This window comes from Elephantulus edwardii, unplaced genomic scaffold (genome assembly GCF_000299155.1).
Source record: "Elephantulus edwardii isolate Elephantulus edwardi_28Jun2011 unplaced genomic scaffold, EleEdw1.0 scaffold00042, whole genome shotgun sequence".
NCBI lineage: Eukaryota > Metazoa > Chordata > Mammalia > Macroscelidea > Macroscelididae > Elephantulus > Elephantulus edwardii.
In genome coordinates this window covers 7660951-7675938 of record NW_006399792.1, presented here as the reverse complement: position 1 = coordinate 7675938, position 14988 = coordinate 7660951, and the positions used below count along the sequence as shown (strand labels likewise).

Sequence of the window (14988 nt, the reverse complement as noted above, 5' to 3'; positions counted from 1 at the left end):
TGATAAGAGTCCAGAGTGAAGGCTGCATAGTGGAGTGGACCTGGAGGGAGGGATTGTAAAATAATGAAAGAATTTTTTTTTTTTTTCTTTTCCAAGAGGGGAGTGTACTGGGTGGGAGGGTTGGGAGGGGAGAAAAGTGCAACAATGAATGAATGGGAAGTCCAAATGGAAGTCCAAAGTCTCTCTAAATTTTCATTAAAATTAATAATAAATTTATAAAGAGTCAGGGTTCCTTATTTTTTTTTCAGCTGGGCTACATTTATTTTCATTTTTTTGAATGAAGGTTACAAATCATTGGTTTTTCAATCAATCATTCATAGGTTTTTTATAATAAATAATTATAACTGATTAATGTATTATAGCATCTAATCAGACTCTTACTGTATATTGCCTTTCCCTATTCCCTTTCCTTCCTTTCTCAATCCTTTTAGCCCTCCAAGATTGATTCTCTGTGCATAAACTTTTTATCGACTTTTCATATTAGTGATTTTACCTTAATTGACCTTTTGTGACTGATTTAGGTGACTTAGCTAAAGTTCTAGATTCATCCATCTTTTGCAGTATTTGAGCTCTGTTGATGAACATTTGGGTTGGTCCATCTCTTTGCTATTATAAACACTGCTGACCATACATGATGTGTATGTATGCATCAGTTTGTGTCACAGCTCTTATTTCTTGGGGATGTATACCTGATAGTGAGATTGCTGGATCAAACAGTATGAAAAATCAGGTTTAGTGTGTTAAGAAGAGCAGGTTGGTCTTAATGACAATAAACTAACATCAGAATTATGTCTATGCTAATAAAGTTGGTATATGTTTTTTATTTATAATTTGAAGACTTATGATCTACTTAGAAACTTTTCTTGGGCCAAAAGAAAGATTTTTCTCTCTCTTTTAGCCTGTATGTACATAGTATATACAAACATATGATTTGATACATAAGTGAGTATTCATTATATGTTAGTTGAATTGTAGTTTTGTTCCTATCAGTAGGTTATATGTATGATGAATTGGATCAGTAATTCTGACCTGCAGTAATAGTGTATTTCAGGAAGGAAGCAGTTCAGCTATATTTCTCTTAATATCTGATTTTATAGTAATATTGACTCCTGGAGTTTGTATTAGAGGGATACCAAAACCGATCTCTTATAAAAATATTTTTAACTTAAAAACTACTGTCAATTCAATGTAGTTTTTACTTGTTTTTGTTGTTGCTCATGTGAGCTCACCATTCAGTTTAATAGTGGAGTGTTACAGAAATTATTTCATTTTCCTGTAGACCCCTTCCTGATCTGATCCAGTTGCTCTGCTCCTCCTTGAAGCCACTCTCATTTTGATATTATTATTATGGATTGAATTAGTCAATAGGGAGCTCTTATGGCTTAGTGGTAAAGAATTGCACTGCCAAGGCAAAGGCAGGCAGTTCAAATCCACTAGCTGCTTCAAGAGGGAAAGATATCAACTCCTTTGAGTTTTAAAGCCTCTGAAAACCTGCTGGAGGGTCAAGCTATGGGCCGTTTCAACTCAGTGGTACATAATTAAAACAACTTAGTCATGTAGTGTGCCCATAAGAAATACCATAGTAGGAGCTTTTAATAAAGGATTCTTTGTTTTCTTATGGGGCTACAAGTCTGAACAAGTCTGCTGGCTCCAGGAAGAAGCTCACAGATCTGTCTCTTACTCTTTCTGCTCTGGGGAAAGGTCTCTGTCTCTTGCCACCTTCTAGTTGTCAGCTGGCTTGCATTTCTCCCTCCTTTTGTGCTTGCTTCCTTACTTGCTCAATCTGCCTCTTTATATTTCAGAAGAGATTTAAGATATACCATATACTTATTGTTAGTTGGTTTTGATTTCTGTATTTTAACCCCAGTTTAAGAAATAAAAACAAACAAAAAAACCATAAAAAAAGACCTCTTAGATAAAACATAAGACCGAGCTCCTATACAAGAAGTTCTTGTAGCCTCCTTATGGGGAAATATTTCTTGTACTAATTTCTATGACTGCTAAAAGGATTACCACCAATTGAATGGCTAAGAATGACAGAACTTTCTTTTCTTCCAATACTGAAGGGCAGTTGTTGCAAGTGAGTCTAGTCATTTTTAGATGCTGTTGAATTGGTTGTTACCCACAGCGACCCTATGTACACACAAAACGGAACACAACCTAGGCCTGTGGTGTCTTTATCATTTATTGTATTTGAATCTGCTGTTCAGCCCCATACTATTCCATCTCTTTGGGGGTTTCCCTTCTTTTGCTGACCCTTTATTTGACCAAGCATACTATCCTTCTCCAGAGGGTGATTCCTCCTGATAACAGACCCAAAGTACATGAGGCAAGTTCTCACCATTTTCTTAGAAAAGAGCATTGTGGCTGTGCTTGTCCCAAAGCATATTTGTCCATTCTTCTGGCCATCCAAGGTACAGTCAATATTCATTACTAACACTGTAATTCAAAGATACCAATTCTTTTGCATCACCTTTATTCATTATTCAACTTTTGAATGCATGTAAGATGATTGGAAATCGTCTTGAGATCAGACTCACTTTAGTTCTCAAAGTAATCTCAAATTTAGAGAGATCTTTTGAAGAAGATTTGCCCAATGTGACACATTGTTTGATTTCTTAATTGCTGCTTCCATGGAGATGGATGATGGATCTGAGTAAAATGAAATCTTGAAAATGGCAATCTTTTTTGTTCATTGTGATGTTACTTATTGGTCTTGTTGTGAGGATTTTTGTGTTTGGGTTTTTTTTTTTTGTGTGTGTGTGTATGTGCTGAGATGTAATCTATAGTTAAGCCGCTAGTCTTTGATCTTTATCAGTAGGTGCTGCAAGTCCTCTTCACTTTCAGCAAGCAAAATTATGCCATCTACATATCATAGGTTGTAAATGAAAAGTCCTTCAAACCTATGCGTGGTGCTTGTCTTCAGATAGCCTAGTTTCCGATTATTTGCTCCGTGTACAGATTAAATAAGGATGGAAGAAGGATACAACCCTGTTGCACACATACCTTTTCTGGTTTTAAATTGTGTGGCATCAATTTGTTAGGTTCAAATGATTGCCTCTTGGTATGTATTCCACATAAGCATAATCAAGGATAATCATTATAAAATCCCTGTTCTTTGCAGTGTTATCCATATAGCATTTGTGTAGTCAATAAAACATTTGCAGATATTTTCTTTCTGGTATTCTCTGTGTTCAGCCAAGATTCATCTGGAAGCAACAGTGACATTGTATTTTCCATATTTTCTTGAATTCAACCTGTGCCTCTGGCAATTCCATACCAGAGTATTGCTACAATTGTATTCGAATTAACTTTAGCAAGATTTTACTTGCACATGATAGTAATGATGTTTCTGATAATTTCCATGTTCAGTTATATTTCTTAGGGATGGATACAAGTATGGATCTCTTTGAGTTAGCAAGGTATCTATCTTCCAAATTACTGACGCAGATGAGTGAGCCCTTCCAGCATTGTATCTATTTGTTGAAACTTGTCATTTAAGATTCCTTCAGTTCCTAATCCTTGGCTTTTGCAAATGACATCAGTGCAGCTTGAGCTTCTTCCTTCATTACCATTGGTTGTTGATCATATGGTACTTCCTGAGATGATTTTTTTTGGTACAGTGACTGTATATCCCTCTCGCCTTTTTTAATGCTTCATGCATCATCCAATATTTTGTCCATATAATCTTTTAGAACTGCAGCTTGAATCTTGAATTTGTTCATCAATTGTATTCTTGCCTTTTGATTTTCTAACTCCAACTCTTTGCATAGTTCATTATAATACTTTCATTGTAGTTTGATTAAACACTTCACTGTCTTCTCAAGCCTCACTTTGAATTTCTTTACTCAGCTCTTTTACTTTATTTCTTCCATTCCCTCTAGCTAGTCTACATTCAAGATTAGAGTCTCAAAGTCCTTTATGACATCCACTTTGGTCTTTTCTTTAATTTTTACATTTTTAATGGTTTTGCTTTCTTCCTCCATGACGTCCTTGATTTCATCCTTCAACTCTTCTGGTCTTTGGACATCAATGTGCCCTGCTAGCATAGTGGTTAAGTGCTTGACGGCTGGCCACAAAAAAGGTTGGTGGTTTAAACCCACATGCTGTTACACAGGAGAAAGAGGAAGCAATCTGCTTCCATCAAGATTTACAGCCTTGGAAACCCTACAAAGCAATTCTACTCCATCCTACAAGGCAGTTCTACTCTATTCTATGGGTCAGAATCCACTTTACAGCAATGAGCAAGCCATCAGTATCTTTGAATTTAGTAAATACGGCCAAATTGTTTTACCAATGTGGTTGTACTAATTATACCCATTATTTCATGATAATGACAGCTTTTAAATCTTTCCCAAATTCTGATAGTTATGAAATATCAATGTAATTTGGATTTGAATTTTTCTGATTAGTGAGTTGAATGTCTTTTCAAATGCTTGTTTGACGTGGAGGAATATTGCTTTATGACTTGTTACCCATATTTTTAGTCCATTTTTAACATTGGAGGTCTTTAAATCTTTAGCTATTGTGAAAATTGAGCAGTTGTCAAATATATGCATTGTAGATATCCACATAGTTTTGTTTTTTTTTCTATAATTATATTTTATTAATTTTCATAAACATTTACAGAGATTTTGGGCTTCCACTCATTCATTGTTGCACTATTCTCTCTACCCTCCTCCCAGTTTGTTCTTGTCCAAATGCCACAGTGCTTGTCAAAGCCAGTTCTGATTAATCTTCTTTGTCAGTGTATCCTTTGCCATTCCCTATCACTCCTCCCTGAGAGAGACTTCACCCTGGGTCATAAGGAAAAGGGGATGGCGTATTCTCTTAGCTACTTCCTGCTGAAAAGGGACGCTGTGGGTTTCAGGGTGAAGATCTTCTCTCACTACTCTAAAGGGCCCCTTTGGCAGTAGGAAACACATAGACTATTATGGAGATTGATTTTGGAATTCAGATGCACTCTTATTGATTGTGCTTGGCTGTACATGTACATATCCTTGAAGATGTATCATGGGGGTGTTGCAACCTAGAAGACACAAATTTGACTAACAAGTTATAAGTACATGAGTCCAAAAATTATGGAAAAGTAAGAGAAAAGATTCTTTCATTGTTTTACAAACCCTCCCCCAGGTCCCCTCCACCATGGAGCCCTCGCTCTAGTCTCCTGTGATGACAGAAATACCCAGTTACATCTCTCTTTTAGACGGTTCTCTCCCTCCTCTGCTTCAGTGCAGTATACATTATTGAACCCATCTTACTCAGTGTCTCCCCAACCCCAAGGACAGTCCCATTCTACAACAGTGGCATCATGTAATATTTGTCCTTTTGTGACTGGGATATTTCACTCAGCATAATGTTCTCCAGAGTCAACCATTTTGAATAATATTGCATGAGTTCCTTGTTTTTTAATGCAGCGTAGTATTCCATTGTGCGAATATACCACAGCTTCTCTAGCCATTCGTTTGTTGATAGGCACTTAGGTTGTTTCCAACTCCTTGCTATTGTGAACAAAGCTGCAATAAACATGGGTGTGCATATATCTGCTTGGATGTCAGCTATGGTCTCTTCAGGGTAAGATATCCACATAGTTTTGATAGAAGCTTAACCAGAATAGAGAAATGAGTTCTATGTGGACAGACACAAAATAAACTAGGTCAGGGGGCAGAGAAAGTACTGGACATCAAGAGTTAGCCTCTCTTTTTTACAGAAGCCTGACTCAGTTAAATAGTATGAGGTAACATGAGCAGACATTCTTCTCTCTGGCCCCTCTGAAAAGTATTATTTTTAGAAAGACTGCCACTGTCCCCAGTGTGTTCCATTCAGACATTTTACTGAGAAATAACCTTTTCCCTTTCCCTCTAGACTGAAAACCCCCTTCCCCCCATACCTGTATGTTGCTAAGTGATAAAACTTTTGCATAGCTAGATTTTGGTCAGTACTTGGATTGAGTAACTCACTTGGAATAGTAATGAAATGCCAATAAAGCAAGAGTGCAATTCCATAGGGACAGTAACTTGGCTCCTCCTCTAATAGTAATTAAGTACTTCCCCCCCCTTCATTTAACACTATCCTTTTTTGAAATTATTATACTGGTTTCTTTACAGAGTTTGTATATGTTGTTTTTCACAGTAGATCTTTTCCATTTCTTCACCTACTGCCCCCTCTAATTAAGCATTCTTGAAAGATTCTGAAGAAAGGGTAAAACACATAGATTTGACTATTAAATACTCAATCTAATAATTTAATTACTCTAGTTAAAAATAACATTAGCTATTTGCTTTGAATGTAGGTCTAATAGAGTAAAACCACAGAAACAGAGTCCCTGGATAGTATCAATGGTCAGTGTGTTTGGCTGCTAGCCTTGATATTGGCGGTTCAGTTCACCCAGGAGTGCTAGGGAAGGAAGATTTGACAGTGTGCTTCTGAAAATTGCACCACTGAAACCCCATGGAGGATTGTTCTACTCGCAATCCGTGGAGTCACCAAGAGTTGATTTGATGATTAACTGGTAGTGGTGGCAGAAGGAGGCTAAAGGTTTTCCTATTCTCTCATTTTATAGACAGGAATCTAAGTTCAACTCCTTACCTGTTATCTACATCCATAGAATTGGTAATTGTCCCCAGTGGAACTGGACTTGAATTCCAATCCTTTTTCTTTTCTCCTCCACTGTATCATGCTGCCTCTTTAGAAACAAAACAGTTCCCAAACCCCTCCACAAGTAATACAGATGTGGTGGTGTTGTTGGGTGCTGCTGAGTAACTTGTGACTCATAGCGACTCTATGTACAACAGCTCTGAATGCTACAAACCAGTTTCATTGTCTACAGCACACCTACTCTCATACATCAGTAACTGAGTCCATCTCATCCAGGGTCTTCCTCTTCTCTGCAGTCCCTCCACCCTCCCAAGCATAATGTCCTCCAAGTACTGATCCCTCTTGGCAACATGCCCAAGGATGGAGCTTCAAAATCCTTGCCTCCAAGGAGAAGCCTGGTTTCACCCTGGCCAGCACAAACCTATTTGTTCTCCTAGCAGTCCATGGTATATTCAATACTCTTCTCAAGCACCACAACGCAGAGACATTGGCTCTTCTTTTTAGTCATCATCCAGCTCTCTGATGCATAACAAGTAATTGCAAAGATGATGACCTTGATCGGGCACACCTTAGTCTCTATAGTGACATCATTGCTCTTTAGCACTCTGGAGCAATCCCTGACCACAGATTTCCCCAGTGCAATTCATCTTTTAATTTTCTGGCTGCTGCTATCAAGAGTGTTAGTTGTGAAGCCAAGCAAACCGAAGCTGTTAACAATCTCAATCTCTTCAACCATCTGTCATGATGCTGCCAATTGGCCCAGTGGTGAGAATCTTTGTTTCCTTGATGTTGAGTTTCAATCCATATTGAAGGTTGCAGTTCTTGACCTTCTATAGCAAATGCTTCAGGTCTCTCTCAGTTTCAGAAAGCAAGGTGGTGTCATCTGCATAACAGGTTATTGATGAATCTTCCTCCAATCCTGATGCCACTTTCCTCCTCATAGAGCCCAGCCTCCTGGATGATCTGTTATGTATATAGATTGAAAGGGTATGGAGAAAGGGTGCATCCCTGGCGTACACCTTTCCCGATTTTGATCCATGCAGTGCTTCCTTGTGCTATTCTGATGACTGACTGCCTTTTGTTCCAAGTATAGGTTTTGCCTAAGCACAGTCAAGTATTCAGGGATTCTCACTCTGCTCAGAGTCAGCCACAATTTGTTGTAATTAACACAGTCAAACACCTTTGTCTAGTCAATGAAACATATACATTTCTCTGATTCTGTTTGCTTTCAGCTAAGATCCATCTAATATTCTACTGATAGCAGTATAAATACTCCAGGAGCTAGCCAATGGTACATTGTAACACCTTCCACTTTATTCACTGGTATCTCAGTAAGTTGAAATGTGAAGAAACAAATAATGGGTCATCTTTCAGGGATTTAACGTCTCAGTCATTGAAAGGCACTGAGGAAATGTTATTAAGTACTAACAAGTTGGCCCTTATCTTATGGCAACCCTGTTACCAAGAAAAATTGAGTTGCAAAAGTTTTCTTGGTTGAAATGTTTAGGGAAACAGCAGGGCGATCAGCTGCTGAGTTAGTGGGTGAGCTTGAACTGCCATCCTTTATGTTAGCAGCTGGTCACACAAATCGCTCATGCACCCACGTTCCTACTACAAAAATAAGATATTGTATTGTAGGAAGTAAATACCTATGATACATACATCAAAGGAACAAATGGATATATTGTGTACATTATATTGTTCATAATTACTGTGAGTCAATTCTGATTCCTGTGGACCTCATGTAAGCAAGTTTGTGAGTTTGTGGTCTTTTGGGACCTGATCAAAGTTCTTTTCAGTTAATAGTTCAGTGCTTAACCATTTGCACTTTGGAAGAAAGAAGGACGAGGCTTTGCCTCACATGCTTTGGACGTGTTGCTAGGAGGTGTTATTCCTTGGAGAGAGACCATTGCAGCAGTCACTGTATCAATCCATCGCTTTGGGGTGCAGTGGGGTCCTTTCCTTCTCTGACCCTCTAGTTTTACAAACACAATATCCTTTCTAAGGAATAGCTTCACATAGCTACATGTCTCTATTTGTAATTTGTTCTGCCAATATTAGTAGCAGACCAGTTACAGGAAGTGTAAAGTCAACAGTGTACCAAATACTTGATTTGCTGTATGACTCTGATTTCTGACATTGGCAGTCCCTTGTTCAGGTCCTTCACTCCTCTATGTCCCTTGGTTCAGTGTTTAACTGGAAGGTCTCCCAGAGATGCAGATCTGTCAAGGGAATGCTTGACACAGCAGAAGATATGCAGGCTGGTTTTGAAGAGACTGGTAATCATTGTAGACTATCATTTATAGTGAGCCAGAAAGCAGGCATGCCAGATAGAGAGCTAGCACTGAGGTCCCGTCAGCTTATATAAGTGTTTAGTAGGGTGGGGCTTACTAAATAGAAAGTTTGGGTTTCATTCATTCAATACACATTTTCTTCCCTTCCTCTTCCTCCAGTTCACTTTATAATGTATCTTATGCTTTCTTTTAAGGTATTATCCAAAGAGATGAGTCACCCATGGAGAAAGGGCTCTTTGGTCTTCGAGAAAGAGACTTTGAGCTCTCTGATGTGTTTTATTTCTCCAAGAAGGGATTGGAAGCCATTGTAGAAGATGAAGTAACCCAGAGGTTCTCCTCAGAGGAGCTTATGTCATGGAATCTCCTCACAAGGACTAATGTAAATTTCCAGTACCTCAGTCCTCGGCTCACCATGGTGTGGGTGCTGGGCATCATAGTACGCTACTGTTTTCTTCTGCCGCTGCGGTAAGTCACCAGTTGTCTTTGACGGTATAAATGGGCTTAATTTCCTTTTTAAATCACTGATGCTGTGTAAGAGCTTTGTAGTACTGCTGTAAACTGTGTTCTTTTAAAATGTGTGTTTTTCCTGTAATTAGGGAGCTATGGTGGTCTAGTGGTAAGAAGTTGCACTAAAACCCCAAAGGCACACAATTCAAGTCCACCAGCTGCTCCATGGAAGCAGAATGGACATTCTCTTCTGTGTGACTTATTGCCCCTGAAAACCCACTAAGACGGTCAGCTCTGAGTCGGTTCTGACTCGAAGGTACACAAAAGGAACAGCATACCTTTGGTTAAGAGCTTGGTGCTGGGAATGTATTGTGCTGCTAACGTAGAGACCAACAGTTTAAATCTTCCAGCCACTCTTTGGTAGGAAGATGGACAGTTTCCTTCTGTCAAGACTTACAGCCCAGGAAATCTGATGAAAGATCCCCATGAGTTGTAATGTATTAGATACCAGTGGATTTGATATATAGACTATAATCTCAGTTGGGAATGAGTTTTCTTTGTTCTGTTAATGAGATAGTGTTGGTATAAGGTAACAACCCTATGGAGGGTCAGCAATGAGCCAACTTAACTATTCTGAGTTTGATTCTTTTGATATATCTCTCCATAGAAAGATGTATATTTATAATTCAGTTTATATTTTACTTCCAAAATCTTGTTGAAGATGATTTAAAAATAGCTATAATAGCACATTGACAGGGGACTACTAGAAATTCAAGTGCATTCAGAAGAGGCTGTGGCACAAGGGATATCATTACTGATATTAGATAGATACTGAATGAAAGCAGAAAAATAACAAAATGATGTTTATTTGTGTTTTATTGACTATGCAAAGGCATTTGACTATTTGGATCATAACAAACTGTGTCTAACATTGTGAAAAATGGTAATACCAGAACACTTAATTGTGCTCATGCAAAGCCTATACCTAGACCCAGAGGCTGTTGTTTGAGCAGAGCTGGGACAATGCATAGTTTAAAATCAGGAAAAGTGTGCATCAGGATTATATCCTTTCTCTGTACCTATTCAGTCTGTATGATGAAAAAATAATATGAGAAGCTGGACTATATGAAGAAGAATATGGCATCATGATTGGAGGAAAACTCATCAACAACTTGCATTGTGCATATGACATAAACTTGATTGCAGAAAGTGAAGAGGACTTGAGATGTTTGCTGCAGAAAACCAGAGACTGCATACAGCCTTCAATATAGATTATATTTAGGCATCAAGAAAACAAAAATCCTCACAACTAAATCAATAGGCAAAATCATAATAGATGGAGAAAAGAATGAAGTTTTCACTGATTTTGTCTTACTTAGATCTATAATTAGCACCGTTGGTATTAGCAATCAAGAAAGAAAATGAAGTGTTGCATTGAGAAAATTTGCTATCCAGGAAGGACTTCTCCAAAGTGCTAAAGAGCAAAAATATTGTTTCAAGCCTAAGATTTACTTACTCCGAGCTCTGGTCTTTTAAATAGCTTGCTATGCATCTGAAAGTTGGACAGTGAATGAGGATAACAGAAGAATTGATGCTGCTGGATTGGAGGGCTGAGGAAGAGCACTGAATATGCCAGAAGCTAGCAAAAGAGCAAACAAGTTTGTTTTAGACAAAGTGTAGTCTGGGTGGAGTGCAGCTTAGAGGCAACGGTGATGGTATTCCATCTCACATGCTTTGGGCTTGTTGTGAGAAGCAGCCAGTCCTTGGAAAAAGACATCATGCTGGGAAAGGCAGAGAGTCAGAGAAATAGAGGAATACTGTCAGCAGCATGGATTGGCAAGGTGACTGTAGTAACAGTGGGCTCGGGCATATTGGAGATGGTGAGGACGGCACAGGCTAGGATTCAGCTCTGTTGTTCAGAGGGTCACTATAAGTCGTCATCACTTGATGACTCTAACAATAACAACAGCAGCATATATTTGACAACCTGATTTCACTCTGTCATTAGTCATCGATCATCTGAAGGTAGAAAAGAGAAGTTCATAAAAAGGAGAGGAGCAAGGATTTAGTGTGACATTCACCAGGGTGTCAAACTGGAACAGCGCTTCACAGCCCGTTTCTTCTCCTTGCTAGTCTGTACCTGCATACAATTCATAGTGACATGCTGCTGTGGTTATGTGATTTGCTGTGGAGATGATTCTCACTCCTGGTGAGAGGAAATGTGAGTGGTCACTCCCTGGGGGAAACTGTTTGAATTCCTTCCCATCTAATTCTATTACAATTATTCGCTCTTATAAAAGTTCTACACCTGGGAACCCCTCTGCTTCCAAATTACTTGTCTCTCTTGATAAGGAGGCAGCCTGCAACTCAGGTTGTTACAACCACAGTGTAGAAAATAAAAAAAATGTAGACATGATACTGGAAATGGATAGAACTGGCAACTACTGGCCAAAGTCCATTCACTTGGATAGGGCAGGTGGTAGGCATGTGCACCAGCCATGACACTGCTATTGAACTTGTTGCTTCCTTTCTCTGGGGCCAGAAATGGCCTTGGCATCCTCTTGATGCAGCCTCCCAGGCTGTTCCTTCCAGCCAGTTAGAATTGGCACATGAGTTGGACTCTCTTTACTACAAGCCCTCGAGTGGCATATACTTGCCTCATTCTGATTTATTACAAGGGAAGCGATTACTTAAGTATGAAGAAATATAGTTCTCTAAGAACTTTTCTTTTTGCCTCTGTTGCAAGTGCCCAGAAATTGGGGCATAGTATGTCTTTTGGGAATAACCTTACCTGTATTAGTAAAGTGAAGTTCATAGATCTGCCTTTTGCTTGAACCTTAAACCAGTGCTGTCTAGCTAGGGCTCATATACTCCAGGGACATGTAAAAATAGTGATTAGCATGCAAGTAAGACCATTTTCTTAGAAACTTCTAGTTAGAAATAGGATTCCTGTCTTTGTTTTTTTGTTTTTTTTTTTAAGGTTATAGTTTTGATTGGCTGGTTTTTTAAAATTTTATTTTATTAACTTTAATGAACATTTACAGAGATTTTGGATTTCCATTCATTCATTGTTGTACTTCTCCTTGCACAGCCCTCCCCCTGCCCCAGTTGCTCCTTAAAGGAAATTAAACTTTAATTAGATTTAATATATGGATTAGCTCTTCATGTCTCAGTTGTGGGAGTGAGAATTCCACAACTTGGAATACTTGAGGTGCATTTAATTGCAGTTGGCTAGCTTCATTTATAGTTCATTAGCTTCAACCCAGAAAACGGTGTTTGATTCTTACTATCTAGTTCTAACTAACTGGGACCTCTGGTTGCTTAATGGTAAGGAGTGTTCTTAGATGTCCCTGGAGTTTCACTTTGCTAACTGGATTTTGACATCAGCCTTTATTGTCTATTTATTGCTGTTTATTGTCTATATAATCTTGGGAAAATTATTTAACTTTTCTATGCCTCTCAGAGAGATCAGGGGCAGCTTAGTGGTAAGGAGGAGCTGTGTTGTCAACCCAGAGCCATGCAGGCACCAGCAGCTCCGCTGGAGAAAGACAGTCTCCTCTCAGGTGCTTAATTGCTTCTGAAAACCTGGTAAAGGGTCAGGAACCAATTGGTTCCGATTTGATGTACATACATCAGCAACAATATGCCTCAGTTTCCTCATGTGTTGAATGAGGATGAGTTTTGGGGATAATTAAATGTATTAAATACAAATAGACTATTGTCTGACGAAGAGTATTAGTTGCTGTTATTGTTCACCTAATTAGGTCAGTTAAGGAGTCAGTTCTGACTTGATGACACACAACATTATAAAAATGGCGATTAGCTAAATTAATTTCTGTAAATTACGATGAGTAGGTAAAGGTGGTTCCATGTCAAGAGGAAGTCAGCTTGACCATGATTCCTGCTGGCCATTCCTTCAAGTAGCCCTCTAGCAGGCCCAAAACCAAGAGGTCCTCCTGACACTGTAATAGCTGTTCCTTAAAGTTAGGTTCATTGGGTACTTCATCCATTTAAAATAATACTAAATACCCATCAGAAAAGTGGGAAAACACAGATAGGCCTTTGGTTCTGTTTGAGAGGGCAAACAAAGCTAATTTCGGCTTTCTCCCACTTTACAAAATAAAATGTTTTTAAAAAATCTTTTTTAGTACAATTTTTTCATCCTTTCCAAACTAAATTCCAATTATTTGGAAAGATTTTTAATCCTAACCTTTTCCTTTTTGAGTAATTTTTATTAAAGGATAATTTTATATTTTTTCTTTTTGAAGTCATTTACATATATAATAAAAACAATTCAAAAGTGAGAAAATACCTGTTGGAGAGTAGAAATATTGTCAGTTTCTTTATATGCTAACACGTGGATTTTCTTGAACCATGTAAAAAGATTTGCATTAAAGGGACTTCCTACATGCTGGTATATTTTGGGGGTTTTACTTTTGAGGGACCTCTTTTGGCTTAGTGATAAGAAGTTGTGCTGATAACCCATTAGAATATGGTTCAAATCCACCGGCTGCTATGCAGGAGAAAGCTGGGCAAACTCCAGCAGTTAACAGACTCTGAAAACCCACTAGAAAGTCAACTGTAAGTTGGTTCTGACCCATCAGTACATAAAAACAACACAACAACATACTTTGAAAGAACCTCTAGACATCTTTTCAATTAATTTGAGAAAAATTTTAATTGTTATCTCCCAGTCCTCTTGTTGTTGTTGACTGCTGTTGTTGAGTTGAGCACTGCTAGCATCCATAGGAACAAAAGACCTGAAGCCTTTCCATAATAACTATTGTCATTTCTCAAAGCTCATAGAGTTTCCAGAGACATGTTGTTTAGGACGTGGATGCCACTCCTGCTTCCAAACCTATCTTAAACTTGTTATGACATTTGACACCCCAGTGGCACAAGGTTCAGCATCACAGCCAATCCAGAATACCTCACTACAGCATATTGACAGAAGAGTGCTGTACCACTTAGAAGAATAATCCACCGAAATATAACAACCACCAAGTTTTAAATACAAAGTCCCTCCTCAGGGTCTTGTTGACTCTAAACAAGAGGCTTAAATAAAAAACAGTCAATATAGTATGTTTCAAATGCAGAGTAGCAAGTTATTTTCAGACTTTAAAAAATATTTCCTTGTATAACCAAGTATATCCTTGGAAAAGCACATCATACTTGGAAGGGTAAACCTATCATAAGGTAGAAGGTCAGCAAAAGAGAGGAAAACCCGCAATGAGATGTATTGCATCTCATGATTGCTGCCGTGGGTTCAAGTATGTTGGAGGTGATAAGGACGGCACAAGATAGGACACAGTTCATATCTGCTGTTCATAGGGTTGCTGTTAGTCATACTAACTCAATGGCTATAACAATAACAATAACAACCTACATACCAAAATACAATTACAGCTACTTTTCCAGTATTAGAAGGTTGCTTTTTAGAATATTGTTTTTTATATTTGCTGATGAGTCACCTGTGACTCACAGCTAGCCTATGTACAATGGCTCTAAAGCCTTCCCTGTCCTGAGCAAGTCTCATTGACTTGGACATACCTACTGCCATTGCTCCATTTACTGTATCAATCCATCTCATTGGGGTCTCCCTCTCCATCTACCCTTCCAAGCATCATGTCCTTCTCCAAGGACCTATCCC

At 38.5% G+C, this 14988-nt stretch overlaps 1 protein-coding gene across 1 annotated transcript in view; it reads left to right on the top strand.

Annotated features, from left to right (window-relative positions):
• The window catches only part of AGPAT9 (1-acylglycerol-3-phosphate O-acyltransferase 9), a 108478-nt gene that overhangs the window by 69934 nt on the left and 23556 nt on the right, over positions 1-14988 (top strand). The window contains exon 3 of the mRNA XM_006885324.1: positions 9086-9356. Within this exon, the coding sequence (XP_006885386.1) occupies positions 9086-9356 (271 nt within the window). The remainder of the gene's footprint in view (positions 1-9085; positions 9357-14988) is intronic.